At 54.3% G+C, this 27,786-nt stretch overlaps 1 protein-coding gene across 4 annotated transcripts in view; it reads left to right on the top strand.

Moving 5' to 3' along the window:
• Nucleotides 1-19,845, top strand: part of APBA1 (amyloid beta precursor protein binding family A member 1) — a 195,669-nt gene extending 175,824 nt beyond the window's left edge. For 3 of the 4 annotated variants that reach the window (XM_057305579.1, XM_057305578.1, XM_057305580.1), the window contains 5 exons: nucleotides 2,362-2,541; nucleotides 4,861-5,073; nucleotides 13,192-13,311; nucleotides 15,224-15,364; nucleotides 16,174-19,839. In XM_057305579.1, the coding sequence (XP_057161562.1) occupies nucleotides 2,362-2,541; nucleotides 4,861-5,073; nucleotides 13,192-13,311; nucleotides 15,224-15,364; nucleotides 16,174-16,245 (726 nt within the window). In that variant the 3' untranslated portion in view covers nucleotides 16,246-19,839. Of the gene's footprint in view, nucleotides 1-2,361; nucleotides 2,542-4,860; nucleotides 5,074-13,191; nucleotides 13,312-15,223; nucleotides 15,365-16,173 lie in introns of all 4 variants that reach the window. The other variant, XM_026519341.4, reaches the window with a different exon arrangement.
• Nucleotides 19,846-27,786: the final 7,941 nt, after the last annotated feature.

Genomic DNA, 27,786 nt, shown 5'->3' with positions numbered 1-27,786 from the left:
GAGTGGGCCTGGGGATCTTAGCCCTTTGCTTCCGAAGCATTGAGGAGGAGTGTTGGCTCCAGAGCCGGGAGAGCCGGATCTGGATCCTGCCTCCGCGTACAGGCGGTGAGGCCACTAAGCTCATGTAAAATGACAGTGCCCCCCCCCCGCCGGGCTGCCGTGTGGCCCCAGCGGATGCTGCCCACACAGCGGAAGCCCGTGTGTCCACCAGCAAGGGGCAGCCTGCCAGCTGACCGCAGTCCCAGTGAGGGCCTCGATGCCTTCCTGTCCTGCTCAGGACTCAGGGCGGTGGGTCCTCCTTGTGGCTTGTGGCATCACCAGAGTCACGGAGGGAGAAAAGTTCAGCACAGCCGTGTAGCGGTTCTGATTTCACCGTACGTTTGCGGCTTTTAAAGCCCGGTTCGGAAGGCAAGGCAAGGAAGAGGAGGTTAGAAGTATGTGTGTGCGCGTTTCAAACATTGCTCTCAAGATTTTCGTTGTTTTCCTATGGAGAGGCAGTCCCACGTGGTGGGTGCAAGGGTGGGCTTTGGAGTCCGTCTGCCCGGATTCATCCCCCACATCACCCCCTTCCCAGGGAGTGAACACCTTGACTGCCACCTCTGTTCCCTGCATGTGCGGTGGGGACGATAAAACAGACCTACAGTTCCAGAGTCTAACGAGCTCGGAGAGGGGCGCCTGGGCGGCTCAGTCGGGAAAGCGCCCAGCTCTTGATGTCAGGTCAGGTAGGATCTCAGGGTTGTGGGATCGAGCCCCACATTGGGCTCTGCACTCAGCATGGAGTCTGATTGAGATTCTCTCTCCCCCCTCCTTCTGCCCCTCCCCACTCATGCTCTCTCTCTCTCTCTAAAATAAATCTTAGGGGGGGGAAAAAGAGCTCTGAGAAGCAAAAGGGATTTTTGTAGTCAGTCGGCTGATAAACCTGCCCAGAACTGCCATGAGACAATTTATAGGATTTGTCCAGCTCACCGTGCATCTTACACATTTTGCTGTAAGAATATTACTGATTGTTTATACGGCACTTAGCCAGGTTCTGATGGGGTTTTTAGACAATGTATGATATATGCAGCTTTTACCTTTCTGAAATCCAAAAATTTCTAGATTCTGAAACATGGCCTCAAGAGCTTAGGATGAGGGCCTGTGGTGCTGTCCTGCTTCCCTCTGTTGTCGGCTTGATGTCCAGATGGCTGCAGTGGTCCTTGGATAGCATTTAATGCAGCACGGACACGTGAGAAGTGCCTGGTGGCTGCTGGCTAGCCGAACCCGTAGCCTGGATGACTTACCACGGGAAGAGGCTCTCCAAGCCCAGTGCCAGAGAAGGAACCACAGAAGCAGCATTCCTGTCCTGTGGGCTGTGTGACCTTGAGCAAGTTCTTCATGTCTCTGGGCCTCAGTCTCCTCACCTGGAAAATGGTGGGGCTGGACTTGAGCAGGGCTCTCAAGGGGGGCCAAGCCCCCTTTGTACAACAGATGTGATGCCCGTTTCTGTCCTGAGATAAAATCCATAGATAATATAACCTCCCCTTTTGAAAATTTATTCACAAGCTGAAGTATTGCCATAAATGTAACACAGAGGGAAAGTAAAAAGAAAACAAACTGAAATAAAGTCCTTACTACAGTATATAAATGCTTGGGTCCGGCCGCTCCGGAAGGAATAGTGGAGCCGTCAGACGCTTACACCCACTTGAGTAATAGGTTTGGATGTGAGAACGCTGAATAACGTAAACACTTCTATTTGACATTTTGAATTGAGGGCTCAATAAGGAAATAGATACGCAGACCACACACTCCTGCAGAATCCCCTCGCTGTGCAGCAAACATAGGGGCTGATGGCGCCATGATTTACTGGCCGCCCAGATACCACGAGCAGCCTTGATGCCAATGATTTTCCGAAGTCACGAAGCTTATTTCTGGTAAAGTGCTGGACATAGACAATCATCATCCTCTCTCGCGTTACACAGCAGCTGTATTCTTGGAACGTTTCGTGTGAATTAGAGCTGTGCAATTAATGCCTTTGTGTTTTATATAAATTGAAGTTGAGTCCCGGATGCAGATGCTTTGCTCCTGGTGTTACACGCATACGAGCGTCCAGGGGGACATTTGAGAATCGTTCAGGATGGAAAATGGTTCACCATCGTGTAGACTGTCCTCATGGCAATAAGTCCAGCATCTCTGACTCCTGTCCCCTGAATGCCAGTAGCCCCCTTGTGGTCATTTTCCTAATGAAACATGTCCCTACTAATTTTGAGCTTGGGCTTTGGCAGGGATTCGTGCCAGGTGTAGACCCACAGGCCCAGCTGACACCTGGGGCTCCCAGTCCTGCTACCCGTTGACGTCTGTCTTCCCTCTCCGGCTACTGTCTAGGCCCAGCTGATAGCACAGTCCATCGGGCAGGCATTCAGCGTGGCATACCAGGAATTCCTCAGGGCCAACGGCATCAACCCTGAGGATCTCAGCCAGAAGGAGTATAGTGACCTGCTCAACACCCAGGATATGTACAACGATGACCTGATCCACTTCTCCAAGTCGGAAAACTGCAAAGATGTAAGTACTTCTCTGAGCTCGGCCAGCCGGGCAGAAGCCCTGGGAGTGCAGGGTGGCCCCACCTTGGAAGGAAGGTAGATCAGTTTCAGGGGCAGGAGGGGGGGTGCGGAGTGTAGCTGGCAGGGTGTTGCTGAGGACTTGGGCCCATCTCCAGCTCCCCTGTCATAAGACCCTGTCATTAAAGACCACCATGGAGGGCCATCCCCAAGGTGGGGCATCCTCCGCTCTCAGCAGTCCTGAGCTCAGTTTGGGGTGGGTTCTAGAGGTGAGTAGGACCTGAACCCCACCCTTCCCAAGCCCACCGTCTAGGAAAGGGCACGGAGAAGGTCAGTGATGGTGCTGGGCACACCTGCTAGTCAGAGGCCGCTGTGCCCGGCAGAAGGGAGCAGTGGTCAGGACTCGGGTGATAGACCCTGTGCTCCGGCTCCTCCGGGGGTTGCCCCATGGCTTCAGAGAGAGTGTTGGAGGAGAACGCAGCCTTCTGAGCTGGTCTGGAGGTCTGGGTGTTCTTCGGAAAGCGTAAAGGATTTGCAAGGGCTGGCCAAAGTAATGGAAGCATGAAGGTCAGAAAGCTCAGGAATTGTCAGGGGAGCCATGGGTGAGATGGCCCAGCTGGAACACAGTGTGTGTGTGTGGAAGAGGATGGGAAGAGGCCCACACAGGGTTCAGGTCAGAACTGGGAGCCTTGAAAGTCTAGCTGAGGGGCTTGGGCTTTATCCACTAGACAGAAGTACCGTTATGAGAAAGCGATCTTTTTATTCAGTGATGGAGGTTAGGTGTCCTCTGTTCCCTAGAAGCAGAGCCTGAGACAGGGACTCTTGTTCAAGGGGTTTCGGGGAGAGTGCACTCAGGAAAAGCGAGTGTGGGCAGCAAGGTGGTGGGGACACTGAGGAGGAGCACGGCCTTGCTGGAGATGAGCTTCATTCTGATCCAGAGGCGGCTCCGGGTCACAGATCGCAGGGCGGGCTTGTCCCACCTTGGACCAGAGGGCTTGGCCAGCCTTTGTGCCCTGTGCCAGTCAGCCCCAGATGCCACGATCTGACGGGGGTGTATCGGTGCACTTGGCTGCCTTCACAGAGTACGGCAGACTAGGCCGCTGCCCAACAAAAAATGTATTGTCTCACAGTTCCGGAGGCTAGAAGTCCAAGACCAAGGTGTCCGCAGGGTCGGCTCTTTCTGCGGGCTGTGGGGGAGGGGTGTGTCCCAGGCCCCTCCCCCCGGCTTGGAGAGCATGGTCTTCTCCCTGTGAAGACAACGTGAAGACGTCGTCTCCCCTCTATGCATGTATGTCTCTTCCTCCCAACCCCCCTTCCTGTGAGGACACCAGTCACACTGCATTAGGACCCACCCTAATGACCTCATCCTAACTTGATCACCTCTGTAAAGACTCTTGAGTCCAAATAAGATCATATCCTGAGGCACTGGGAGTTTGGCCTCCAACCTGTGAATTTCGAGGGGAACGCAATTCAACAACCCGTCTTAGGGAGTGTCTCCCGAGGGGCAGCTCTCCAGAGAAGCGGCCAGCTGCAAGTTTCAGCAGCCGAGAGAGGGGACACCAGCCTGTGAGGGGCTTCGTCAGGCCCCGGCAGCCGCCACCACAGCGTGTGTTCGAGCGTCTGTGTCTCCGTGACCATGATAAATAAATATGTGAGGTCTTTGTCAGAGACTTCCAGAAAGCGTCTTGCCCCCTGCGCACGCTGCAGGTAGCCAAACCTGACCGCCATCCCCTCTGCCCTGCCGAGGAAGGCCACACATTATGCCTGTCTAGAGTACGGTCTTCCTACGTGCGCTCCCAGCCTTTTTGCCGTGATAACCTTAGCATCATTTTTCCCCCTTTTTCTTCAGCTTGCGCCTTGCAAAGAAATGTTTCTATAATGTCTATTTATTTATTTTTAACTCAAGAATCTTAAATGTTGGAGGGAATTTGTGAAGTGCTATGGAATAGGGCAGCCTGTGCATAGAATCCAAAAGCTATTTCTGGAAACCATAATGCACCACCGATGTCCCCACCCACGCAGTCTCTCTTCCCGAGCTCCCCGGGGACTGCAGGAAAAAAGCACCTGCTGTCCTTTGTGTTCCTCTGGCCAAGGCAGGATTGCTCATGTGGAGCAAACATTACAGGAAATCGTATGGACCTGTGTTACATCATTTCTCACCAAATGCCATGGAATCAAGAGAAGACAGGACTTGTCCGGGTCAGAACCGTTAGGGAAATGCCTTTCTCCTTTAGTCAAACAGGAGGTGGGGGGAAGCTTTGAGCTGTGTCGCTACCCTGCATGGTTGCTGCTGCAGGTTCTTGGTCCTGTGTTTTCCTTTCAGGTCTTCATAGAGAAGCAGAAGGGAGAAATCCTAGGTGTGGTGATCGTGGAGTCCGGCTGGGGGTCCATCTTGCCAACCGTGATCATAGCCAACATGATGCACGGAGGGCCCGCCGAGAAATCGGGGAAGCTGAACATCGGGGACCAGATCATGTCCATAAATGGCACCAGCCTGGTGGGTTTGCCTCTGTCCACCTGCCAGAGCATCATTAAGGTACCTGCACGTGGGAAAGCGACTAATGTTGTACACCTGAGGGGGGTAACGTGCGACTGCTTTTCCGTCGTTCATCTTAGGAACATAAATGAAGCGTTGGACCCAGAGGAGGGAGGACACAGATAATAAAGGCATGGGCTCGCACTCAGGCTCCAAACCACCAGGTTACACATACAGACTCCTCCCTGAAACTGTTTTAGATCAAAGGCAGTGTATTTGGCTCACAGAACATCACTGTCCATGCTGTGCCCCTTGCAGGCATCACTCATCAATGACAGCACTCTTTTTCCCCAAGCCTAGACTCAGCCTGGACCGAATTTCCCGCTGCTCAGTACTCCAGTCACTTGAAGTTAGCTAGACGTACGTGAGGCGATTGGCCATCCCTGTTAGAAATCATGGAAACGCTTCAAGTCTGAGAGCCGGTTTCCTTCGCAGTGGCCGTGGCTGGGAGCCAAGTGAGCGTGTCCTCCCCCAGAGCTTGTGTAAGGGGGTCCCACACATGCCATGAGAAGGGGGGGCTTCTGGTACAGGCTGCGTGCTGCCTCTCCCACCTGAGCATAATTACTTCTCGTTCAGTCTGAACGGACACTCTTGCGTAAGGCTGAGAAAAGCTACTCACGTGAGACTAAAACGTGAATATCTGAGAGGAAGAAATTAGATTTTCTTCTTAGAAACAAAGGCCTTTGCATAGTTTGTCGCGTGCTTTGGGACTTGCTGACGGCATGGCCAGTAGGAACATTCCTCCTTCACTGCGGTGTCTGTAGACCCCAGCTCCGCCCGAGGCACCGACCCCCCCAGGCGGACTGGGATTCCACGACTGGCTTTCATCCCTCAGGGTTTGCTGAAGGCCAGTGAGCTAGAATGTAGCTGTGTGTGTGCATGTGTGAGAGAGAGAGGGGGGAAACGAATGAATTCATGCAATGGTTGTTTTAAACTAAGGAAAATCACAAAAGCCAACATCCGTGGCTGAGCGCTCGAGGGCGGGAAATCGACGCGAGCGGAAGGAATGTGACGGTGGTACCTCTTTGTTTTTAATGGAACAGATACGTTCTGATTCCTCAAAAGATTATCTTACCCAGAGGAAAAAATAGCCCTCTTTGGCCTCATTTAATTTCTTTTTGTTACATCTTACACTTAAATCATTTCTACCCCTTCGTAATCTGCATTAATGATGAGAGAAGCTGGGGGCACCTGCCGGCTCAGTCGGGGGAGCGCGTGACTCCTGATCTCGGGGCCGTGAGTTCAAGCCCACACTGGGTATACAGGTGACTTTAAAAAAAAAAAAAAGAAAAAAGTTTGAAGAACCTACTTTGAACGTACGTATTCATTCAGACGTGTTTAATTGGGCCTCCGTTAGGCTGAGCTGAACTATGGAGAAGCCAGAATGTCAGCATGCATGTGGAGGATAATTGATCATTACAAGGGCTCAGTGTTGGGGCACCTGGGTGGCTTAGTCGGTTAAGTGTCTGTCTTTGGTTCAGGTCATGATCTCGGGGTCCTGGGATCGAGCCCCATATTGGGCTTCCTGCTCAGTGGGGAGCCTGCTTCTGCCTCTCCCTCTGCCCCTCCTCCCCACTCATGCTCACTCCTTCTCACTTGCGCGCGTGCACGCGCTCAAATAAAATCTTCAAAAAAATAAAAGGGTTCAGTGGACCCTAATAGCAACATAGAGGTGAAATGCAGTAAGCATGCAGAGGGAGAATTTTATCTGATTTTTAGAGTGGACTTGGAAGGAGGAAGACTTAGGTAGGCAGATAACAGAAAGGAAAGTGGCCTTCTTCGGGAGTTTCTGGTTGAATTGATGGGCGGTGGGCAGAGACAAGTCGGAGCCCAGCCAGGGAAGGCTGATCTGGTGGTGTGGTAACGTGGAGAGGCCGGGGGGCACGGGCCGGGAGTTGGGGACACCAGACCCACCCACGTTTGGCAACTGAGTCGCACGGGCCAAGGTTCACGGATGCCCTTTCATACTAGTGAGCGGGTCACTATTGAAACCCAGTGTGTGCGTGAGAACGACTGAGGGGCCGTGGGAACCAGACACAGTAGATACAGTCTGCACCCAGGAACTTGGTCCTGCTGGGGAGACATGAAGCTAACAGCTGCTGAGTGCCGTGCCCCTGGCACCATTCTGAGACTGTGCGCGTTTGCTCACGGAAACTTCGTGGTAGCCTGCTGTAGGGTGGGTACTGTTGTCAAGCCGCTGCCCAAGTGAGGAAACCATGCCCAGGCACGGAAAGGTGATGTAATCACTCAGGGTCACGCAGTTGTCAGCAGTCGAGTCGGGTCACTCAGCCACCGTGATGTCACTCGGTGGTGAATGGTCAGCCCCTGAGGCAGTGGTTCTCAGCCGAGGGATCTTGCACCCCCTTCTCCAGGGGACGCTTGGCAATGTCTGGAGACAGTTTAGGTCGAGACAGCTAGGAGGAGGGGTGCTACATGATCTCGTGGGAGGAGGTGCAGGGTGCTGCCCGTACGCACCTGCTAGGCAGCCCTGGCCACCTGTCCCTCCCTCACGGGCACCTGGTTTCCTGATGACCTGCCCGGCTTTCCCCAGAGGACAAGTGCACCCCGGTCCAAGGAGGCAGACCCGACGTGGGAGGCTGAGACCACAAAGGCTGTGCCAGGCCCAGGGGCCACACGGGGGCTCCTGTCTGCTGGACCGCACATCAAGGTGGACACGAAGACTGCTCTGCGAAAGTCAGAGCACCTTCCAAGCGGTTTCTGGAGGGGAAATGGTTTGTTTGCGCCGGGAGCCGATCTCTGAGTCTATAAATAGAGTCTGTGCGGAATCAGGGAATTAAAAGGCCACGTGGCAATGAAAGATATCACTGCTGAAGATGCAGAGCGAGACACACGGGCCTCGGTGGCCGCCCAGGTGGAGGAGGACAGGGCCAGCGGGCCCCCGCCAGGACGCAGCCCAGCGGCCTCGGGGCCCTGCAGTGCGTTGCTGTGTCACGGGTGCGGCCGTGGGCCTGGCCCGCCCTGGCTGGAAGGAGAATTTGACCAGATTTCAGCTACAATGGCCGGCTCCCAGCAGGTTGTAATAGGGGGTTAAAGTTCCCTTGACAACAGAGCTCTTTTTTGCTTCCTTCCCAAGCAGAGGCTATCACCGCCCCACCCCTGGCGCCAGGTAATGTGCTGGTAGCATCCCCGTTGCAGTGCCGAGCCGACGCACCCTGTGGTGAACTCAGCAGGCCCCTCTCATCCTGATAAATCCCTGCTTCGAAAACGTGGACGTGAAACACCTGGGGCCGTTGTACACCGGCAGGTTCCACGGGTCCTCCGTGGGCTCCTTTGTCCACACGCTCGCAGGTGATGACATCACCAGTCTTCCAACACAGCTGGAGAAACGAGGGTGTAAACGACGTAAACAGAACACCCTTCTAGAATGGAGTTATAGGCACTGAATCATTTTAATGGCTTTCTTCCCTAGCGCGTATTTCTCCTGTCATCATTCCTGAGGCATAAGTATTGGTGGGCAAAAGCATGTTAGCAGTCGGCCTGTTCATTTGCTCCGTGGTCCTGCCCTCCTGGTTTGTTTTTTTCTTTCCTAAACTAGAACACCACTTCCCCTTCCTTCCACAGGATCATCGGGGTCTGGCTGTCCTGTTACTATGGAGACCAGTCTGGCTTCTCCCCCTCCCTTCCCCTCTCCCCTCCCCCTCCCCTCCCACAGTATTCCTAATCTTTTTTTTTTTTTTAATGATTTTTTATTATATTATGTTAGTCACCATACAGTACATCCCCGGTTTCCGATGTAAAGTTCGATGATTCATTAGTTGCGTATAACACCCAGTGCACCATGCAATACGTGCCCTCCTTACTACCCATCACCGGTCTATCCCATTCCCCCAACCCCTCCCCTCTGAGGCCCTCAGTTTGTTTCTCATAGTCCATAGTCTCTCATGCTTCATTCCCCCTTCTGATTACCCCCCCTTTCTTTATCCCTTTCTTCCCCTACCGATCTTCCTAGTTCTTATGTTCCATAGATGAGAGAAATCATATGATAGTTGTCTTTCTCTGCTTGACTTATTTCACTTAGCATTATCTCCTCCAGTGCCGTCCATGTTGCAGCAAATGTTGAGAACTCGTTCTTTCTGATAGCTAAGTAATATTCCATTGTATATATGGACCACAACTTCTTAATCCAGTCATCTGTTGAAGGGCATCTCGGCTCCTTCCACGATTTAGCTATTGTGGACATTGCTGCTATGAACATTGGGGTGCATATGGCCCTTCTCTTCACTACGTCTGTATCTTTGGGGTAAACACCCAGTAGTGCAATGGCTGGATCATAGGGTAGCTCAATTTTTAACTTTTTAAGGGACCTCCACACTGTTTTCCAGAGTGGCTGTACCAACTTGCATTCCCACCAACAATGTAGGAGGGATCCCCTTTCTCCACATCCTCTCCAACAATTGTTGTTTCTTGCCTTGTCTATTTTTGCCATTCTAACTGGCGTAAGGTGGTATCTCAGTGTGGTTTTGATTTGAATTTCCCTGATGGCTAATGATTTTGAACATTTTTTCATGTGTCAGCCATTTGTATGTCTTCGTTGGAGAAGTGTCTGTTCATATCTTCTGCCCATTTTTTGATTTATTTGTTTCTCGTGTATTGAGTTTGAGAAGTTCTTTGTAGATCTTGGATACCAGTCCTTTATCCGTAGTGTCATTTGCAAATATATTCTCCCATTCCATGGGCTGCCTCTTAGTTTTTTTGACTGTTTCCTTGGCTGTGCAGAAGCTTTTTATCTTGATGAAGTCCCATAAGTTCATTTTATCTTTTGTTTCTCTTGCCTTTGGAGATGTGTCATGAAAAAGGTTGCTTTGGCCAATGTCATAGAGGTTGCTGCCTATGTTCTCCTCTAGAATTTTGATGGATTCCTGTCTCACCTCGAGGTCTTTCATCCATTTGGAGTTTATTTTTGTGTATGGTGTGAGAGAGTGGTCAAGCTTCATTCTTTTGCATGTAGCTGTCCAATTTTCCCAGCACCATTTATTGAAGAGACTGTCTTTTTCCCACCGGATGTTTTTTCCTGCTTTATCAAAGATTAGTTGCCCAAAGAGCCGAGGGTCCATTTCTGGGTTCTCTATTCTGTTCCATTGGTCTATGTGTCTGTTTTTGTGCCAGTACCATGCTGTCTTTGTGATCACAGCTTTGTAGTACAGCTCGAAATCGGGCATTGTGATGCCCCCAGCTTTGTTTTTCCTTTTCAACAGTTCCTTGGAGATTCGGGGCCTTTTCTGTTTCCATAAAAATTTAAGGACTATTTGTTCCAGTTCTTTGAAAAATGTCCTTGATATTTTGATCGGGATAGCATTGAAAGTGTAGATTGCTCTGGGTAGCATGGCATTTTAACTATGTTAATTCTTCCGATCCATGAGCATGGAAAATTTTTCCATCTTTTTATGTCTTCCTCAATGTCTTTCAAGAGTGATTTATAGTTTCTAGAATATAGGTCCTTTACGTCTCTGGTTAAGTTAATTCCAAGGTAACTATGGTTTTTGGTGCTATTGTAAATGGGATGGATTCCCTAATTTCTCTTTCTTCGGTCTCGTTATTCGTGTATAGAAATGCAACTGATTTCTGAGCATTGATTTTGTATCCCACCACATTCCTGAATTGCTCTATAACTTCTAATAGTTTGGGAGTGGCTTCTTTTGGGTTTTCCATATAGAGTATCATGTCATCTGCGAAGAGAGACAGTTTGACTTCCTCTCTTCCGATTTGGATACCTTTGATCCCTTTTTGTCGTCTGATTGCTGTTGCTCCACCATTCCACTGCAGTCGGTCGTGGGGACGGAATGACCACTTGCATAACTGGCACCTCCCGTAAACTGGCAGCTCAGGAATCCGACTTAACGGGCCCCACCTCGAAGCATCAATTGGGCACCGCGGAGCAAACGCGTGGTCTGGCCGGTGCAAATGGCCATCCCTTTAAGCCTCTCTTGTGGCACATTTCCCCGGTCTAGAAGTTCATTCACTGAGGGACAAACCAGGCCTCTTAAATCAATTCACACACACACGAAGGAACCCACCAGAGCGATGTGAACTTTTTTTTTAGGTAATTGAGAAAATGGAGTCATTCTCTGGCTCTTGAGCGTGCTCTGGAGGGTTCCCCGTGCCTCACAAAACCTACCTGCATGACCCCGGCAGTTAATAGGTGTAAGCACTCGAAGCTGCCAGCTTTGTCCGAGGCTGCGATCCTCACAGCGGTGCTGGTTGCTTTGGCGTATTTCACTCTGGTTTCCCACAGATTCCTGGTCTCTGGGTGTGGGACTTGGGGTGGGGGGTACGGGGCTTAAGCCCCTCCAGTTGCCCTGCGTGCACTTGCAGCCCCCTCCCCGCCCAGTTCTCCCCCCAGATGCACGTTACTGGTGACCAGTACTTACTAGTCAGCAACTGAGAAAGAGGCGGCACTCAAGGGGGAGAGACGTGCGGTGGCCTCGTGAACAGCACGGGTTTGACTCACACGGGCTCGTTTATCGCAGGTGTTTTTCAAGAAATACAGCACAGGACTGCGCCTGTGCTTTCTCTCCCCGTGACTTCCCTAATAACCCTTTGTTCTCTCTAGCTGCCTTTACCGCAGGAACACGGCGTACAATCCGTACGCACTAACCGTTCATGCCGTCGGCGAGCTGCTGGTCGTTAGGTTTATCTGCATCGGCGCCCCTGAGCCGTGCGTTGTTCAAGGGTCACCTGCACGCGCATGAATATCTGAGCACCACCCCCAAAAGAAGCCTCTTTTTCATTTTTTACGCATAGCGTTGAGATGTGGTATTGTCATCAAATACGCCGAGGAAGAGAGACGCGTGGGAAGCAGTGAAGTCAGAACCAGAACTGGAAGGGACCTCAGGGTGTCCCCCGCCGCTTGTCGGGCCCGCGAGGAGCCTGGGGGGGGGGGCACAGAGTGTTGAACACCGCCAGCCCCCCCCCCCCCCGCCGCTGCCGAGGCAGAAACACAGCGTGAGCAGCAGAGTCCCTTCGTGGAGCCCTGGGGTGCCCCGTGGGTGTGGACAGTGGGCCCGGCGTGAGGAAGGCTGGCTGCCCCGTGGACTTCGCCCAGGAGAGCTGCTTCAGCTCCTCCGCTGCTCTGCTGTGACGTCATCACTTCGTGAACCACAGAAGTTACCCAGAAAAGTTCCAGAAACCACAGAGAGTGGCTGATGAGGGCTGCCTGCCTGCGCACCCAGGTCACCCTTAGCCAAAGTGCAGCCCCTGGACGGCCCCAGTTCTGCAGGAAACAGCGCGGTTGAGAACACAGGGGAGAGGGGCAGAGATCCTGCAAGCAGGAAGGTAAACTGAGCCCCATCAAAACGCACACATCGAGAGGACCAGCTGCCATCCACCAAAGGCAGTGGGGGAGGCAGAGGGCAGGAGACCTGGACTCTCGGCAGCTAGGAAAGTCAGCTGGAAACAGGGCCCCGTGCACGGCCAGAACGAAAGATTTGGTGGCACAAATCTGTCCTGCTGGTGCTCTGCCTGGGTCTTTGTTGAGCAGACCTTACTCATCGTGAATGACACACACCCTCCCGTTGTCTGTAGGGGAGACCATGGTGTCGGCGAAAATGCTTGGGTTTGAAAACAACAGATGTGGGGTTGGATCCTGCTGCCGGTGAACGGGTGTGAGTTGCTGAGTATCCCTTAGCCGCAGTGTCGTCTTCTGTAAAATGGACACAGTTACAGCTGCCGTTTGTCAGGGAGACGGCTCCTACGGGTGGCAGGAGTCTGTGCTCGGTGACAGGTGGCTCAGCTCATTTCATCATCGGGATGGGTTTTGATGGACGGTGATGGTGGGGTTCCCACACGGTGGTGGCCGATGGGTCACCAGGCCACCCCACTCCCCCACCAGCCATCACCCCCACCCGCCCATGCTCCCGCGCTCACGGGGCGCACTGGCCGCAGGTGCGAGAGTACACGACCTCTTTGGAGCCTGAGTTGGTTCACGTAGCAGAGGACTGTCCCTGCCCGGGCACCGTCGGCCTATGTGCAGGGCTGCTCCACGGGCCCCCGAAACAACAGAAGACCCCTTGGGGCTCCCTTTGCCCTGGGCGCTGTCTGCTCTGATCTCTTCTGCCCCCTCGCTGGTTGCCATCTCCACCGTGCCCCCTCACGTTTCAGGGCCTGAAGAACCAGCCCCGGGTGAAGCTGAACATCGTGAGGTGTCCCCCGGTGACCACCGTGTTGATCCGGAGACCGGACCTGCGCTACCAGCTGGGCTTCAGCGTCCAGAACGGAATCGTGAGTATGGCGCCGTGCAGCCTCCCAGAAGTCTGACACACGGAATCCGGCACAGCATTTGTTTTTACGTTTTTATGTGCTTAAGCGAGGCAGGTCCCCCGAATGAATCCGGCAAGGAGAGGGATAAGTGGGGGAGGGCCGTGCGCAGATGCCCTTGGGGCAGAGAATTCTGTGCCCTTCCCCATGAGAAGAAAAAGGCACTTCCCCAGCCGGGGCCCTAAGTCTCTGTCCCAGCTGCCAGCTTGAGATGGGCTGGGATGTGCCTCCGAGCGCTTCCTCCCCCACCGGCCCGGGAGCTGCGCCCGCCTGGGAGCCCCTGCAGGGCCGCAGCCGCCCCCAGCCCGGGGTGTGCAGCGCTGGGGCTGGGCCAGCTCCCCGGTGATTCCAGGCACAGCCCAGAGGGGAGCCCCCAGCCCGTGAAGCATGAATGGTGTCTGCCTTGCCTTTTGAACCTGAAATAGCACTGGAGGGCTGAAGAGTATTTTCATCACTTGATGTCTGCCTTGAAACAATACTTTTTTTCTTTATTGTGGTCAAATATACACAGCGCTAAATTTACCATTTAAACCATTTTTAAGCATACAGCTCAGTGGCATGAAGTACATTCATTCACAGAGAGGTATAACCATCACCACTAGCTCTTTCCAGAACTTTTTCTTCATCCCAAACCAAAACTCTCTACTCGGTCCTGCTTCCCTTTTTGTCCTGGTTTGCCTTGTTTTGCACTCACAGGAGGTCTGGGCTTTGATGACAGTCCCATTCTCGGTCTGAGACCTTCTTGACTTTTAGGTTTGGGATGTGCCCTCCCCCTTTGTTTGCCTCTGTCTTTTCAGATTGAAGAACCCTTTTCTTTTCCCCCTTTAGTTGCAATTAAGAGTGGTAGGTTATGAAAATTTTATTCCGAATATGTTTTGAGGTTTAGAAATACCCTTGAGGCTCCCAGCTGGAGTGGAAACATGCAGCCCCTTCATCTGTTCTTTGTACCTCAGTGCCCTTGTCCTCCTAGGAGGGGAGCCAGGGTTCCTCCTTATGGTTTGGGGCAGATGTCTGTTTTTATCTGATTTTCCTTGTTCACATTGTTCATATTCAGATAATTTTAGAAGTTCAGTTACGAACAAAGGGACAACAGCGGCAGGTCCCTCACTTTTGTCTGAAGTGTGGGAAGTACCTAAGGAGTGTTTGACCCCAGGGCACCCCAAGGGCTATGGGTCCATGTGCTCAGACACAGGTAGCCTGTTGTCACAGGATGCCAAGATCTTGTCCATGTGGGCTGAAAAGTCAACTGTGTAAATTCAGAACATATTTTTGGGGGGAAAGTCTGATGCTGTGTGTGAGGTGGGCACACCAGGCCCTGGAGAGATCGCTTCCTTGGGGCACCACGATGCCCAGCTGTACGGTGGTGGAAACCAGCCACGGTGGCCTTTCTGGGAAGAGTGAGTTTGAATGAGGGCTGCTGAGTGGAGGAGGTCGAAAGGAGCATGTCCCAGCCGCTGGCCACACTTTAGCTCATGTAACCGTGACCCTGAAAAGCAGGCTTTGAACATGATACAGTTCGATGTTTGAGTCCCAGGGGTGAATGTGGGAAATGATGTTCACCTGTGTTCCACAGGCTGCGAGTTTGGAAGCACTGGCGGCTCAGGGACAGGCCCAGACGGCTCTTTCTCCCTAGCCCCGGCGGGGATGACAAGCAGAACTCAGCGGGCCGTGACCCCTGTGATGTGCAGAGTGCACGGGGCCCACAGAGCCCTGTTTGACATGAAAAGAAACCAAGAGATTTAAATGCCCCCAGAGTAACACACCAGCTTCTTAGAGATGAGAGGGCAGGGGCTCCAGGGAGGACAGGCCCGTCCCCACCCAGCTCCCCACCACCTGGTGCTGCCGTGAAGGGTAACATGGCCTTTGGTTCTGACAGATCTGCAGCCTCATGCGAGGGGGGATAGCGGAGAGAGGCGGCGTCCGCGTGGGACACCGGATCATTGAGATCAACGGGCAGAGCGTGGTGGCCACCCCGCACGAGAAGATCGTCCACATCCTCTCCAATGCGGTGGGGGAGGTAGGAGCGCGGTCCCGGGTGGGGGGTGGGGGATCCCCTGGTGTCCCTGGTCTTGCCCTTGTGAGGCCCCACACAGGCCTTCCGGGGAGTGTCCTTTCTGGTCCTCAGCACTGCCCAATAGCCAGAACCGTCCATTTCAGCCCAGATTTAGCCCAGAGACCAGCTGTGCCCGAGAGCACCTCCTGCCAACGGGAGCGAGTCTCTTTCGCATTATTTGCTCCCCTTCCCTTTTGGACTCTCGGATTTATTCGTGTGGCTTCCCCCAGGAGCTGCCCAAATTCTGTCCGTTTTTCTGGTTAATGTGCTGGGGAGATGGACGTCTTTGAATCTGATCCAGAGAGCCCCCTCCAGGGCCAGCTCTCAGTCCAGGCCTCCTGAGGTCGTGATGGCTGTTCCTGGCCCCCTTCCTGGGCCACCCGACCTACAAGGGAGGGAGGAGACAGGAGCAGTCACAACCCACTGGCGTTCTCCTTAGGTTAAAAGGGGTTTTTGCCTTAAAAAAAAAAAAACAACCCACAACCACAGCCGGATGAGAGCAAGAACTTCTCATTGGCTGGGGAGACAGACCTTGCCTGGTTTTCACTGCTCGCTCTCTGCCACCCCAGCATGTTAGGAAGCCCGCGGACTCCTCTCTTCCCGGAGGCCACCTCGGTCGGGTCCCTGTCGGTGGTTTGGGGGGTGGTTGGGGGGGGGGGAGATCTTCAAAGTCCCCCGTGGTTAGAGGCGCTGCCCCCCCGCCCCCAGGCCCATGGGGGGCAATGCCACACAGCCCCCGGCCTCAGGCCCACGGCCATGCCTTCCGCCCTCAGATTCACATGAAGACGATGCCCGCGGCCATGTACAGACTGCTGACGGCCCAGGAGCAGCCCGTGTACATCTGAGGCCGCGCGGCGCCCGGCGGCTTGCATGGAGGCCTGTCCTCACTCGTGGTGTGTTTCTCGTGCTGCATCTGTGTGCCCACTGAGACCTTTCCCTCTCGCGCCCAGCACCGGTTCTGCACAGGAAGAGAAGAAGCCGCAGACCTCTTTGCTCTGTCTCTTTCCAGGTTGCAATTTTGTTTCGTTTCGTTTTAACGCCAGGGAAGTTTGGTAGGCACTCCCGTGAGGGTGGAGAGCAGCAGCTACCCGCCGGGTATCTGCCCAGCCGGGAGCATCCTGAAGGGCCCGAGGGGGTCCCCAGGGGGGCCGTCCCTGCCCGAGAGGACCCGGCCTTGGAGGAGGTGCTCGTCGGGGCCGTGAAGGCGCTGGCGCAGCCGGGCCTACCATCCAGCCGCGGGCCTGGCCCTCCCTCGGCCCGTACGGGAACGTGGGACAACAGCAGGGGCCAGCTGCGCCCTTAAGGATGTGCCCTGCCCGCCGTGGACTTGGGGCGCCACGCATCCCCACCCAGAATTTCTGAGCCAACCTTATGCCTCTTCTGTAGCTACTTTTAGTTTCAGCAGCTTTGTGTTTTTTAACGTGAGCCTTCTCACCCAAGGGTCGAAGGGGAGCCGCCTGGGACCAGGGCACCAGCTCGTTGCAGGGAGCTCAGCGGTTCCTGGGGCGGCCTCGGCTTCCCTGGGTCGTCCCAAGGTGACCAACCATCAGACACACATGGGGAGGTCCTCCCTTCCCCTTCGCACACGTGCGTACGGAAACAGTCTCTCTTGTGTCTGTAGATCACCCTTGCCTCCTCCCACCACCAGTGAGGCACAGAGAGCCCCTGGGAAGCCCACATCGCCTCTCGGTGAGGCCCCTTCCCTGGGCCAGTGGGGCCTGCAGGGGCTGCCCAGCCCCATCCTGAGAGAGACACCCCCTCCGGGGCTGAGGTCTGGCTCTGCCGGCACCGCCTTGGCTCAGAGAGCGCTAGTGGGCTTCCTCTGCGCCTCCACCCCACACACACACGGGGGGTCTGCGAAGGATGGACCGCTCCCCTTGAGGAAGAGGGCACAGGTGCCCAAGGCAGGACCAACTTTCTCCTCTGCTCAGGGCCACTGAGACAGGACGTGACCTTTGAAAGGCCGGAGTAGTTATAAACCACAAAACTAAGGGGATGGGAATGACCTCACACTATGCCTAAGAATCCCCAAGCATGTTCTAGAAACATCATCTCGCCGCCTCGTGGGTCTGGGAGAGCTTTGAGTGTTCCCATCAGGTGCCTCATTTCGTGGGTCCTGTCTCAGTTCAGAGCAGCTGTTTTCATAATATTATTCTGAGCCAGTTTTCACTTCTTGGTCCAAAGAGCATTTTGTTTTCATGTAGGTGGGTGTGGGTCGCTTTGGTTTCTGTTTTGTTTCGTTCATGACCTCCGCAGAGACAGGGGAAGAGAAACTAATATATTTTGTGATATTAATAGAGTCCCTGTTCTCTGCACTGGGGATATTTATGTTGTGTCTGTGGAAATAGGAATTCGGCGAGCACATGTTGGCTGGTCTGTATTTACATGTCAAATGGAGGGATTTCAGGGAGGGAGGAGAGGAAGTAAAAAGCAACAAAAGACCGCCACCCGAGCGCCGAGTGGGCAGTTCCCCTGGGACTTCTGTACCGCCTGTTTTCTGTTGAGTCAGGAAACCCTAATGTTCCAAAACCGTCAGTGGCTGGCCCTCAGTTTGACTATAATACAAGCCCTAAGGAAGAGGGGTCGCTGCTGCCCAAATGTCCTCTCTGGGAAAGGGCTGCCCCCCCCCTCCAGGGGCGCCGGGGTGGACAGTCCAGGACCCCTGGACTTCTTCTGAGGATGCTCAGCCCCAGGGCTGGCCCCCCCCCCACCTGTGAGCAGCCAGAATCATGGCTCCAGGTTCTCAGTTTACCAAACAGGAGGGTGTCTGATAATATACTAAATACTAAAGAGTCATGCATTGGTCCTTCCTCTGCCAAAAAGAGTGGGTAAAACAGGAACAAAGCATCCTTGGTGGTATTCTAGGCATCAGGAGCCTTGGCAAATCACGGGAGGGGCTCAGGCCTGTCTGCTGTCCGCTGCCCGCGCACCTGGGCAGAGGCCTGTCCACGATGGGCCGGCAGATGGGAGCTCCGCTGGCCCAGCCCTGTGCACCTCCCCGTAATTACAATGAAGCATCTTCCCCCAAAGGAGAGGGGAGAGACACAAAAATTGTGGCATGTTTGGCAAGTGCCAGAAAAGCCAATCTGGTGAGCTCTCCTGGAAAACCAACACATTTTAGCCTGAGTAAAGCTGCTTATCCACCTCACACCTTCTGTGCGTAAAAGTGGGTCCTTACACCCAGACAGCGCGTGTTCCTGGAGCTCGGTACGGGTTTGCCTGGCTGGAGTCCATTCTTTTCCCTGCTCCCGTCGGATGGAGGGGGCTAACCCACCTTTGGTCAACCACGGAGGCAGGATCCTAAGTTCTGGAAAGTCCCGTGGGACGGGGTGGTCTCTTGCCCCTCCGGCATCCCCATATAGTTACATATGTAAATATCTGAAGACCCCCGTCTGGCGGGGAAGCCTATGTTCAGAGCAGCCTTCCCAAACAGGGCCCGGGCCAAAAGCCACTCTTGCTGCTTGGCTGGGACATGCTGGTGACTCAGCTTTGGGGACAGATTTCTCAGACACGTCTACCCCTCCTGGTCCGGCCAGGGTGCCCCAGAACGCACCCTGTCTCTGCCTTCTCACCTGGGAGCATTATCAGGGAGCCACCGTCAGCCTTGGGTTCACGAGAGGAGGAAAGCCCCAGAGACCAAGACCCGGAGTCCGCTCCCTCAGCAGAGCAGGCCCCGCAGGGCCCCGAGCCTCTGCACGCAGGTCTGCCGTCTGGACGTTCGTTGCCCATCCACACCGGCCTCAGTCCCAGAGTAACCTACTACCTCCCCCATCGCTCCTGCCGCCCCCAAGGCCCCTGTTCGCACTCAACACCCCCATCTGCACGCTGAGGAAACCCATCCACGAGCCCTTCTCGGGTCTCTCGACCCAGTGGTGTGGCTGTTACCACTGTTTACAACCAAGGGCCACCTCCTTCCAGATATGTTTACTCTCCCACTGACAAGGCCGCCGGCTGGCTTGAGTTTCACGTCTGTCTGCTCCTTCCCTGGTTTGGGCCAACTGGGGCACACGACCCGATTCCTTGCCCCCTCCGTCAAGGCAGTGCGTGAGGACCACGTGGGAAGGAAATTCCTTGTACATATTCAGCACAGCCCCTAGAGTATGAACTTGTACTATTGTTCTGTAAAGAGGGTGAAATAGAGCTTATTGTAAAGCTGGGACAAGTAGAGTATTGTATTTGTAACAATATCGTTCTTTGTATACACAAAACTCGATCTCTATATATAAATATAAATTATATAAATAAAATATATATACACGTGAGCCTGGAATGTTGGCACCGCACACCCACTGAATGTACTGCGTCCACCAGCGTGGTCCCCGGCCCGCCCGCCCCTCCTCTGTACCGTGTTGGGGGTTGTGACGTATGCAGTGTGTTCCCCTCCTTTATTTAACTGAACGCTAATGTCTGTAAGAGTTGCTGCAACAATAAAGACAAACTTCACCTCTTGGCCCCTGCTGAGCGTCCTGTTGTTTCAGGGAAGGGAGGGGAAAGATGGGGTCCTCGCCCCCCCACCACAGGCCACCTCCTGGCCCTTGTGGAGGGCCTGCTTGCTGCCCAGAGCCCAGGCGTCTTCTGAAGGGGCACGTCCCATGAAACCCGCTCGACACTGGCTGTGTCGCCCGTTAGCACTGACATCCCAGCACCCGGGGAGGCAGGTCCCCGCGCGTCCCCAGCACTGGGTGGGAGTGGCAGCAGGCGGGTGGGCTTACTCAATGACACCTCTCAGCAAGCCCCCCAGAGGTGTGCTGCCCCCACCCCCGGAGACGACTGTCCCCTGTGGGTGGGACTGCCCCTGCCCGGGGTGGGGGGGGGGGTACCTCGCACCGTCCCCTCTCTGCTTGATCTCCCCTGCAGCTGCAGAGTTAGAAACAAAATCCACTCACCCATCCCGCCACACACACCACCTTCCTTCTAGTCTTTGTCTAGCATTTCCCCTTGCGCCGCGATCCTCGGTCCTCCGTTCCTTAACCCCCACCCCCTCCGAGCTCGCTTCCTCATCGCATCGCGCCTATCTCGTGGGGACGTGGTGATGGTCAGCTAATGCATTCAAGCCTTTACAACGGGCACGTGCACAGCTCCCCGCAGGGCTGGGCCCCGTCGCACTGAAGCAAGCATGCGACTCTCCTGGGCCGCACGAGCTGCCTGCAACTTCGCACGTCGCCGCACTGCGTAAGCAGCCACAGCTCAACAAGGTGCCCGTGGGTGCTGGCGGTGTCTCCGCTCAGCCCAGGTGGCCCCCAGACCCGAGGCCCCAGCTTGGCGTGCAGAGCATTATAAACGGGTGGATATGATTTCATCCCACAAATGCATATCTTAGTTCCTGGTTAAAAACAAAACCTCTGGAACGTCAGTGCGTAACTTCTAAAAGTTAAAACTGTGGCTCTCCTACACACACAGGGTGAGCACATATCACAGATTAACTCAGTGACGAAAAAAACAATAAACCTGGCCCAAAGAGCATTCGGAGGGGCCACGCAGTGACAGTTAAAAAGGCACGTGGGGATAAAATGGCTCGGTGAGCTAGAACTGGCCTGTGAGCCTGTCTACCAAGCAGCAATCATCCGCACGTCCGGCTGGGCCAGAGGGAGGGCAGCTGGCTGGGGTCAGAGCTGTGCAGGGAAGTAAAGCGTGGAAAAGAGCCCCCACGTTCATACCAGCTTTCTTTGCAAGTGTGGGAGCTACCCGAGCGCCTACCCGCAGACGCACGAATAATCCAAGAAGATCTACAGAGCTCGACAGAGGAATCTTACACGCCTTCGAAAGGAAGCAAATGGTGACACAGGCTACGACGTGGATGGGGCTTGAAGACGTCACGCTAAGTGACATAAAGCAGGCCTAGGACAAATACTATAGGACTTCCATGAGAGAGCTAGAGCAGATCTGTTGAGACAGAAGAGTGGTGGCTGCCAGGGGCTGGGAGAGGGCAGCTGAGGGGGCTATCTCCAGCGGATGTAGGACTGCAGTGGGGAAGTTGAAGCAACTCTGGAGATGGGTGGTGGCTGGGGTTGCACCACAGTGGGAATGTGCTTAATGCTGCAGAAGTTCAAATTTAAAGACGGTTAAGATGGTAAAATTTTGTGCCTATTTTACCACAGTGTTTCTAATTAAAAACCAAGCATGGGATGGGTTTGGAAGTCGTTTTTTTATATGGGATGGCTGAGAAAGGCCTCACTGAGACGGAATGTGGGAGGTCCCTGTGGATGTCTAGGGGGTGAGTGTTCCAAGCAGAAGGGACGGCACACACAAAGGCCCTGAGGCCAGATCTTGCCGGGAGTGCTGGAGGCACTAGGAGGCCTGTGCGGCTAGAGCAGAGAAAGGGAGGCAGCAAAGAGCTGGAGATGAGCTCCACAGGACAGGCATGATGGTGGTAGGTGTAGGACGTGGAATGAACTCTGGTGCTGCATGCAAACACACACATACACACACACACACACACACACACACACACACACACACCCTCACACTTCACACTCATCACCTCTGAGCTCCCTTCCCTAAACCACCCCTTTTCTACAGGTAACGAACTTGGGCAGGAACTAGGATTTGGTGCCATCTAGTGGCTTAGTGTGAGAACTGCCTCATCCAGCCGACCATGGGCAATAGCACATGATGCTGAGTGAGTGAGGAATCTTAGCCACCCATCCCAGCCCCTCCTTTTCCAGACAAGCAGTAGGACTTGCTGGAAGCTGCACAGTGAGTAGTCCGCTAGAGCCTCACTCCCTGGCCGCTGCTGAATGGAGGGAGGGAAGTCCTCATCTTCCTACTGGCCAGGCCTGCATCGCCTGGAGATAGTCCTGGGAGCACAGTGCTGTGACCTGTGCCTGGGGCCACCTGCCAAGTCTTTGTGAGAGCTGAGCTAACTGCCGGCTCCCCATCCCGCCTGCTAGGCTGGGGAGCTGAGGGCACCCCTGTGCGAGGCAGGACGCACCTTGCCACCTGGACCCCCTTCCCCAGATCCCCCTGCACGTTCTGCTCCTGTTGGCGATCTTACCAGCTGCCTAACTACGTCACGGATCTCTTTCCCCTCCACGAAATAGTCTCTGACGGGCAAGGGCCAAATTTTTCTCAGCTTTCTAGTCAGGGTGGCTTATAATCAGAAGAGTCACAGACAGGGATTCAAAGTACAGCTCTGTATTACGTTACTCATATTCTCGCTGTGCAATCCTGGGCAAGTTAATTAACCAGCCTGAGCAACTGTTTTTTCAGCTGTCAAATAGGCACAGCTTGTCCCCGTTAAGATGAAAGATTCTGCCCTTGAGGCATCTCACATGTACAACAGAGGCTGACGTGACGTGCAAAGTACAGAACTAGCCCTTGGGGGTGAGTGTTAGGGAGCTCTTCTCAGAGGAGGGGATGTCTCTGCAGGGTTTTGAAGGTGCTGTAGGAGTTTTCCAGGTGCCATGCCTGGGGGGAGCATTCCATGGGGAGGCATAGGAACCTGGAAGAATGTGACAAGAGGATCCAACAGCACTTGGTACCCCGGAAGCCTAGGGTGGTGGCCTTCCACCATGATGACTTGGCTATGCTGGAACTTAGTTTTTCCAGAATTCACTTCTCTGTATGATTCCAAATGAGGGTCGTTCACAATTGAAGTCTGAATGACATTGGGATGGCAGACACAAACATCAGCCAAAATGCACTGAAGGTCAGCTCAGAGCTGGTGCCAGTGTGCTCGCTTGGAGTCCCGGGCCACCAGTGCCCACTGTCGGCTCGGGCAGAGACCATCCAGCGGCTCCAGCATTTCTCCATCGGCTTCTGCGACCTGGGCCAGGTATGTGTGCAGCCTCAGGCAGGTCACCACATCCCTGAGATGGGAGGTGGTGGGTGACAGACCCAGTGCCACTCTGAGCCCCCGGTTTCCCGTCTCTTCTTGCCCACAGCCCCATGCACATCCACTTTTCTTCACAACAGCCAGCCCTGCCGACCCAGAGGCACAGCCCTCCCTGGACTTCTTCATCGGGTCCCACGGCTGCCTAGGGTCTAATCCCTACAGTAAATGCCTGTTACATCACTCATAGCGACCAAACCCAGACAGGCAGAAGGAAACGGGAGTGGAGAGGCTCCGTCTGACCTGATCACAGAATGTTCCAGAAGGCCTGCTCAATAGCTTTAACTTTGTTCCCTCCAGGCCCTTCCAACTGAGAAGACACAGCTTCTGGGGGCTGCCCCCTCTCCTGAATTTTTTTAAGACGGAGTCTGTAGACGTGAGAACGTTTCCAGCTCCACAATGAGTTAGTTCGCATGGAGACCTGTGGTGCAGGAGAAACTACTCCAGCCCCGGGGATCCATGGAGGGCATGGCCCTAAACTGTCCCCTCCCCATCCCTGGGCACACCTGGGTCCTCCCAGCGATCGGCCACAGCATCCCCACTTTGCTGTCAGGAAAGTGAGGCTCAGAGACTCAGGAGGAGACTCAGCCCAAAGACACACAGCTGCGAAATAGCAGAGGGTGTCCCCAGTCCAGAGGGTTAGGGACGGAACTTCCAGCCACATCACAAAAGAAAACCAGAAGGAAAGTGGGGTGCCCCTGTCTTAGGAGGGGGGCAACAGAGCGACTTTCTCCCCTGTGCCCCCAAACTCTCTCCTGGTCTCGTCTCCAGACTGGCTGGAGCTCCTTCCCTGCCAGGAACACGGAAGTATGAGGATGTTTTGGTTGCTCATGGCTTCCAAGGGCCCTAACGACCTCCGATGCCACAGGGCTGCAGAGGACACCTCGGAACTGGCTTTTGCCCTTGGGGCCCTCGTGCTGCCCCCTAGACCCACTGGGAGGACAGGTGTGCCCCAGGTGTGGGGTGCCTCTGGCCGTGCGTGCTGTAGCCAGCTTGCCATCACTCTCGAGGACCCACTGTTCAATTTTCAGAATTTTGTTGAACAGTCATTATTAAAATGAATGAGCTCATTGAAAAACAAAGGCAATAAATAATCAAAAGCCAATCACTAATTCCTCACTACATTTCACCATGAATCCACGCTCTTCTGCTTCCCCATCACGTGCACGATGGAAACGCCGACTGCTGGGCAGGAGCCCCTCTCTTCCTAACGGATCTCAGTGACGTCACACTGAGAGCCGGCCATCGGCCGTGGCGGGAGCATTTACACGCCAGATAGAAGCAAACTTCACTTATCATTTTGTCGATTGTTGAGAATTAAGACGGGCAGAGAAAATGTGAACACAAATTAAACTGGAAAGTTTCATGTCTGTAGCCACTACGCAGTGACTCGCACGGAAACGGGGGGATGGAGTCTTTCGACATCCAACCAACCATTTGCCAATTCAGCAAAGAAGTCCCTCGCATCTTCGATGAACAGGGATGTTCGGACGCACGCCTTGGTCACTTCGCTTTTGTCTTACTTGTTAACAAAAACGTTAGCTAACATTCATGTCAGACCGACAGTCATAGGTCAGTGGTGGGAGTGGCGAGTTGGCCGACTCGGAGAGTAACCAGGCATTGATCTCTGGTCTGGTTTGTAACGCTACCCTTGGCTAGAGCCATAAAAACCGGTGAGGATGGAGCTTTCGAGAAATACTCTCACTGCAGCTATAGGGCTGTGGCATTACATTAAAGATGTTCATATCCTCTATGCAAGTGGATTTATAATATATTTGAGGGGTGGGGAGGGTGACGCATTCTTCCCCCTGGGAGCTGACTGCTAACCCCTTCCCAGCACGCCTGCTCTAGGCCGGCTCTTCAGTCGGTTTGGGCCGTCCCCAAGCTGACTTGGGGAGAGCTGGTCTGCAAATCTTTACTTAAAATATTAACACTGTTCTCATGGCGCATGTGGGAGCAAGCAGGTCAACGTGTCAACGAGTCTTGTTGGGTATTTGTCACTGCACCAGGAGGCTCTGGCTCAGAGAGGGGAGGGATGCGTGCTGGGTAACATCTGAGGGTCCCCTCGGTGCGTTGGACTCGGGGGCTCAGGGCAGACACCCCCCCCCCCCAACTCCCGGCTTCCCAAAGTCTGCAGCTACGGGACGGACATGGTTCACCGTCAATAGTGCAAACCAATCTTAGCCATCTGCCTCCCTCCCGTCTTCCCTGGAAATCCTCGCCTACTCCATTTCTCCCAGGAACTTCACTTACAAACAAAACACTCCCCACTCACCAGAGTTTGGGGAACACCAGCCAGGCCCCCTAACCGTCCTCATGAGACTTACATTCTTTGAGCACCTCTAAGAGCCTGTATCCTGTCGCTGCGGAACAATATTGCAAAGCAGACGTCACCCTCATTTTATGGACAAAGAAACTGACCTCGCACGTGGTAGGCAGTTCGCCCAGGACCCGGAGAGGTGATTTCCACTCAAGGCAGTCTTGCGCTTGCCGGCTCCGCAGCGCCTTCCCCTCTGCCTGCAGGAGCCTGCGGTCAGCGGTGTGGCCTGCTCAAACCCAGGTCCCTGGTACACCAAGCAGGATGCTGGGCACAAGATGTCACCCCCCAGGGATCCTGGAGGGGCACGGGGAGGTGTGCAGCCACCTGGGAGTGCCATCAGCCCACGGTCTGTCCAGAAAGGTGGGCTAGCATTGCAGTCCAGTCGGGAGCAAGTCCATTTCCAATCTCCTTTTATGTCATTTCTTTCATTTTCACGAAAGGAGAGCTCTAGGGGATTGCACAAGTCCACTCCCCCAGTGCTGCTGACGGCCCTGCGGTCTCCCTTAGCGCCTGCCTTGGACTTGGTAGTGCAGCTCGGTGCCGGCCCCTGTGCTGGGGCCGGAGACTGAGGGTGCAGGGCTGGGGAGAGATGCCACCCGTGCCCCAGGGGTGCAGAGCCACGGCCGCGCTCTGCCATGCGATGCGGCCGGAGACCGGGCCAGTGCGTGGGTTCCGCTTCCCTCTGCACCTGGACCCCCACGAGCACGTTCATCAGTGACCTCACCTGAACCACAGCTACACTGACTGTGCTCACCTGGGAGGCTGGCTGCCACGAGCAAAACAGAGAAAGCAGACGCGGTACTTAGACAGCTCCTGGCCGCGGAAGCGCTGGTGGGTGTTAGCCGTGCTGAGCCTAGGAGAGTCCCGGTGACTGACATCCTATTCCGGACGCCCTGGAGGAATACTCCAGAACAGCCCTGCTTGAAGGGGGGCCAGGTGTCCCCGTGGTGCCCGTGGCTCTGCAGGCCTTCCTCAGCCCAGCCCCAGGCCTCTAGGCCTCGGCCCATCTGTGATGGTTTACAGCCACCTGCTGGGCCTTAAGGGAACAGAGCAACTCACTCACTAAGCTCAGGATCCTGCTCCACAAGGGAAATACGTCTGAGGGCTGGCTCGGTGGAGATTCACTCCCCATAGACTGTCCAGGGCCTACATTATCCCAAATTCTCCTTAGTAAAAGAGAGGTGTTCCCTTGGCTTCTGTATTGTGGGGGAGGGTGGGAGATGGAAAGAACCCTCCCCACTTGACTGCTTGGCTCAAGTGACTTTCATAAAGAAACAGATCAGGTGGAGAAATGATATCAGGCTGGGGCCTGCAGGTGGGAGAGGGTCTCCACGGACTCCACCCCAAGTTCCAGAACCTTCCATCCTGTACAATAGCTCTCACTGGCCAGGGTTCCAGGGGTCCCAGCCCATCTGGCCAGGAGGTGGTGTGTTTCCTGGGCTGGGACTCCACAGCTTTGGACACCAGGCGAGCCCAAGCACAGCAACCCCTGGGGAGGGAGTGACATTGGCCTGGAGGTGGCTTCTCAGTGGATGGTGGATACGGATGCCCAGAGCCCCCAGCAGGAATGGCCAGTGCCTGCAATTCCCCAACTGGAATGAGACCTGCAAGCGTTATGGAGCGTCCAGGGCACCGCGCTGGAGTGAGCGCACCCCGGACGGCACTCCCACGTGCCCTCGGAGGGCTGAGCCCATCCATCCTCCCTTTTCTCAGAGTCCCTGCTTCCGGGACCCACTGCCACCCCCAGACTCCGAGCCACAAAGACAGTGATGTTGTTGTTCCTGAAAACAAAGAAACCAACCAACAAATAAACCACGTGGAAACGGATTTCTTAAAAATGGACTCTTAACCTTAAATGAACCAAGAGAACGTACAACTGCAAGAAGTCTAGCCATCTAATGCCTTTTACTGAACAATGGCAAATCTGATGATCTTTAGAGTAAATGGAACGTTGGGGTTCTTTATTTAGATTACAGTGATTCGGTCAGCAAGCATTTGCTTAGTATTAATACTGTGCCAGGAGCTAGGGAGACCGCAGCGAATGAAAGAAAACCTCTGTCGTCCTGCAATTTATATTCTAATGGAAGAGACAAAAACCAAACAAGTTAAATAAATAAAAATATATAGTTACATTAAGTTATGATGCGTGCTGGGATAAATATTAAGCAATGGAAGGATGGGAGTGCCAGAGGATTGCAGTTTTGGAGAGGCCAGAAAAACCTCCCGGAGAGGGGA

The sequence above is a fragment of the Ursus arctos genome, unplaced genomic scaffold (genome assembly GCF_023065955.2).
Source record: "Ursus arctos isolate Adak ecotype North America unplaced genomic scaffold, UrsArc2.0 scaffold_33, whole genome shotgun sequence".
In the NCBI taxonomy this organism is placed as follows: Eukaryota; Metazoa; Chordata; class Mammalia; order Carnivora; family Ursidae; genus Ursus; species Ursus arctos.
The sequence above is the reverse complement of the archived record's forward strand: the minus strand, read 5'-3'. Positions and strand labels throughout refer to the sequence as shown.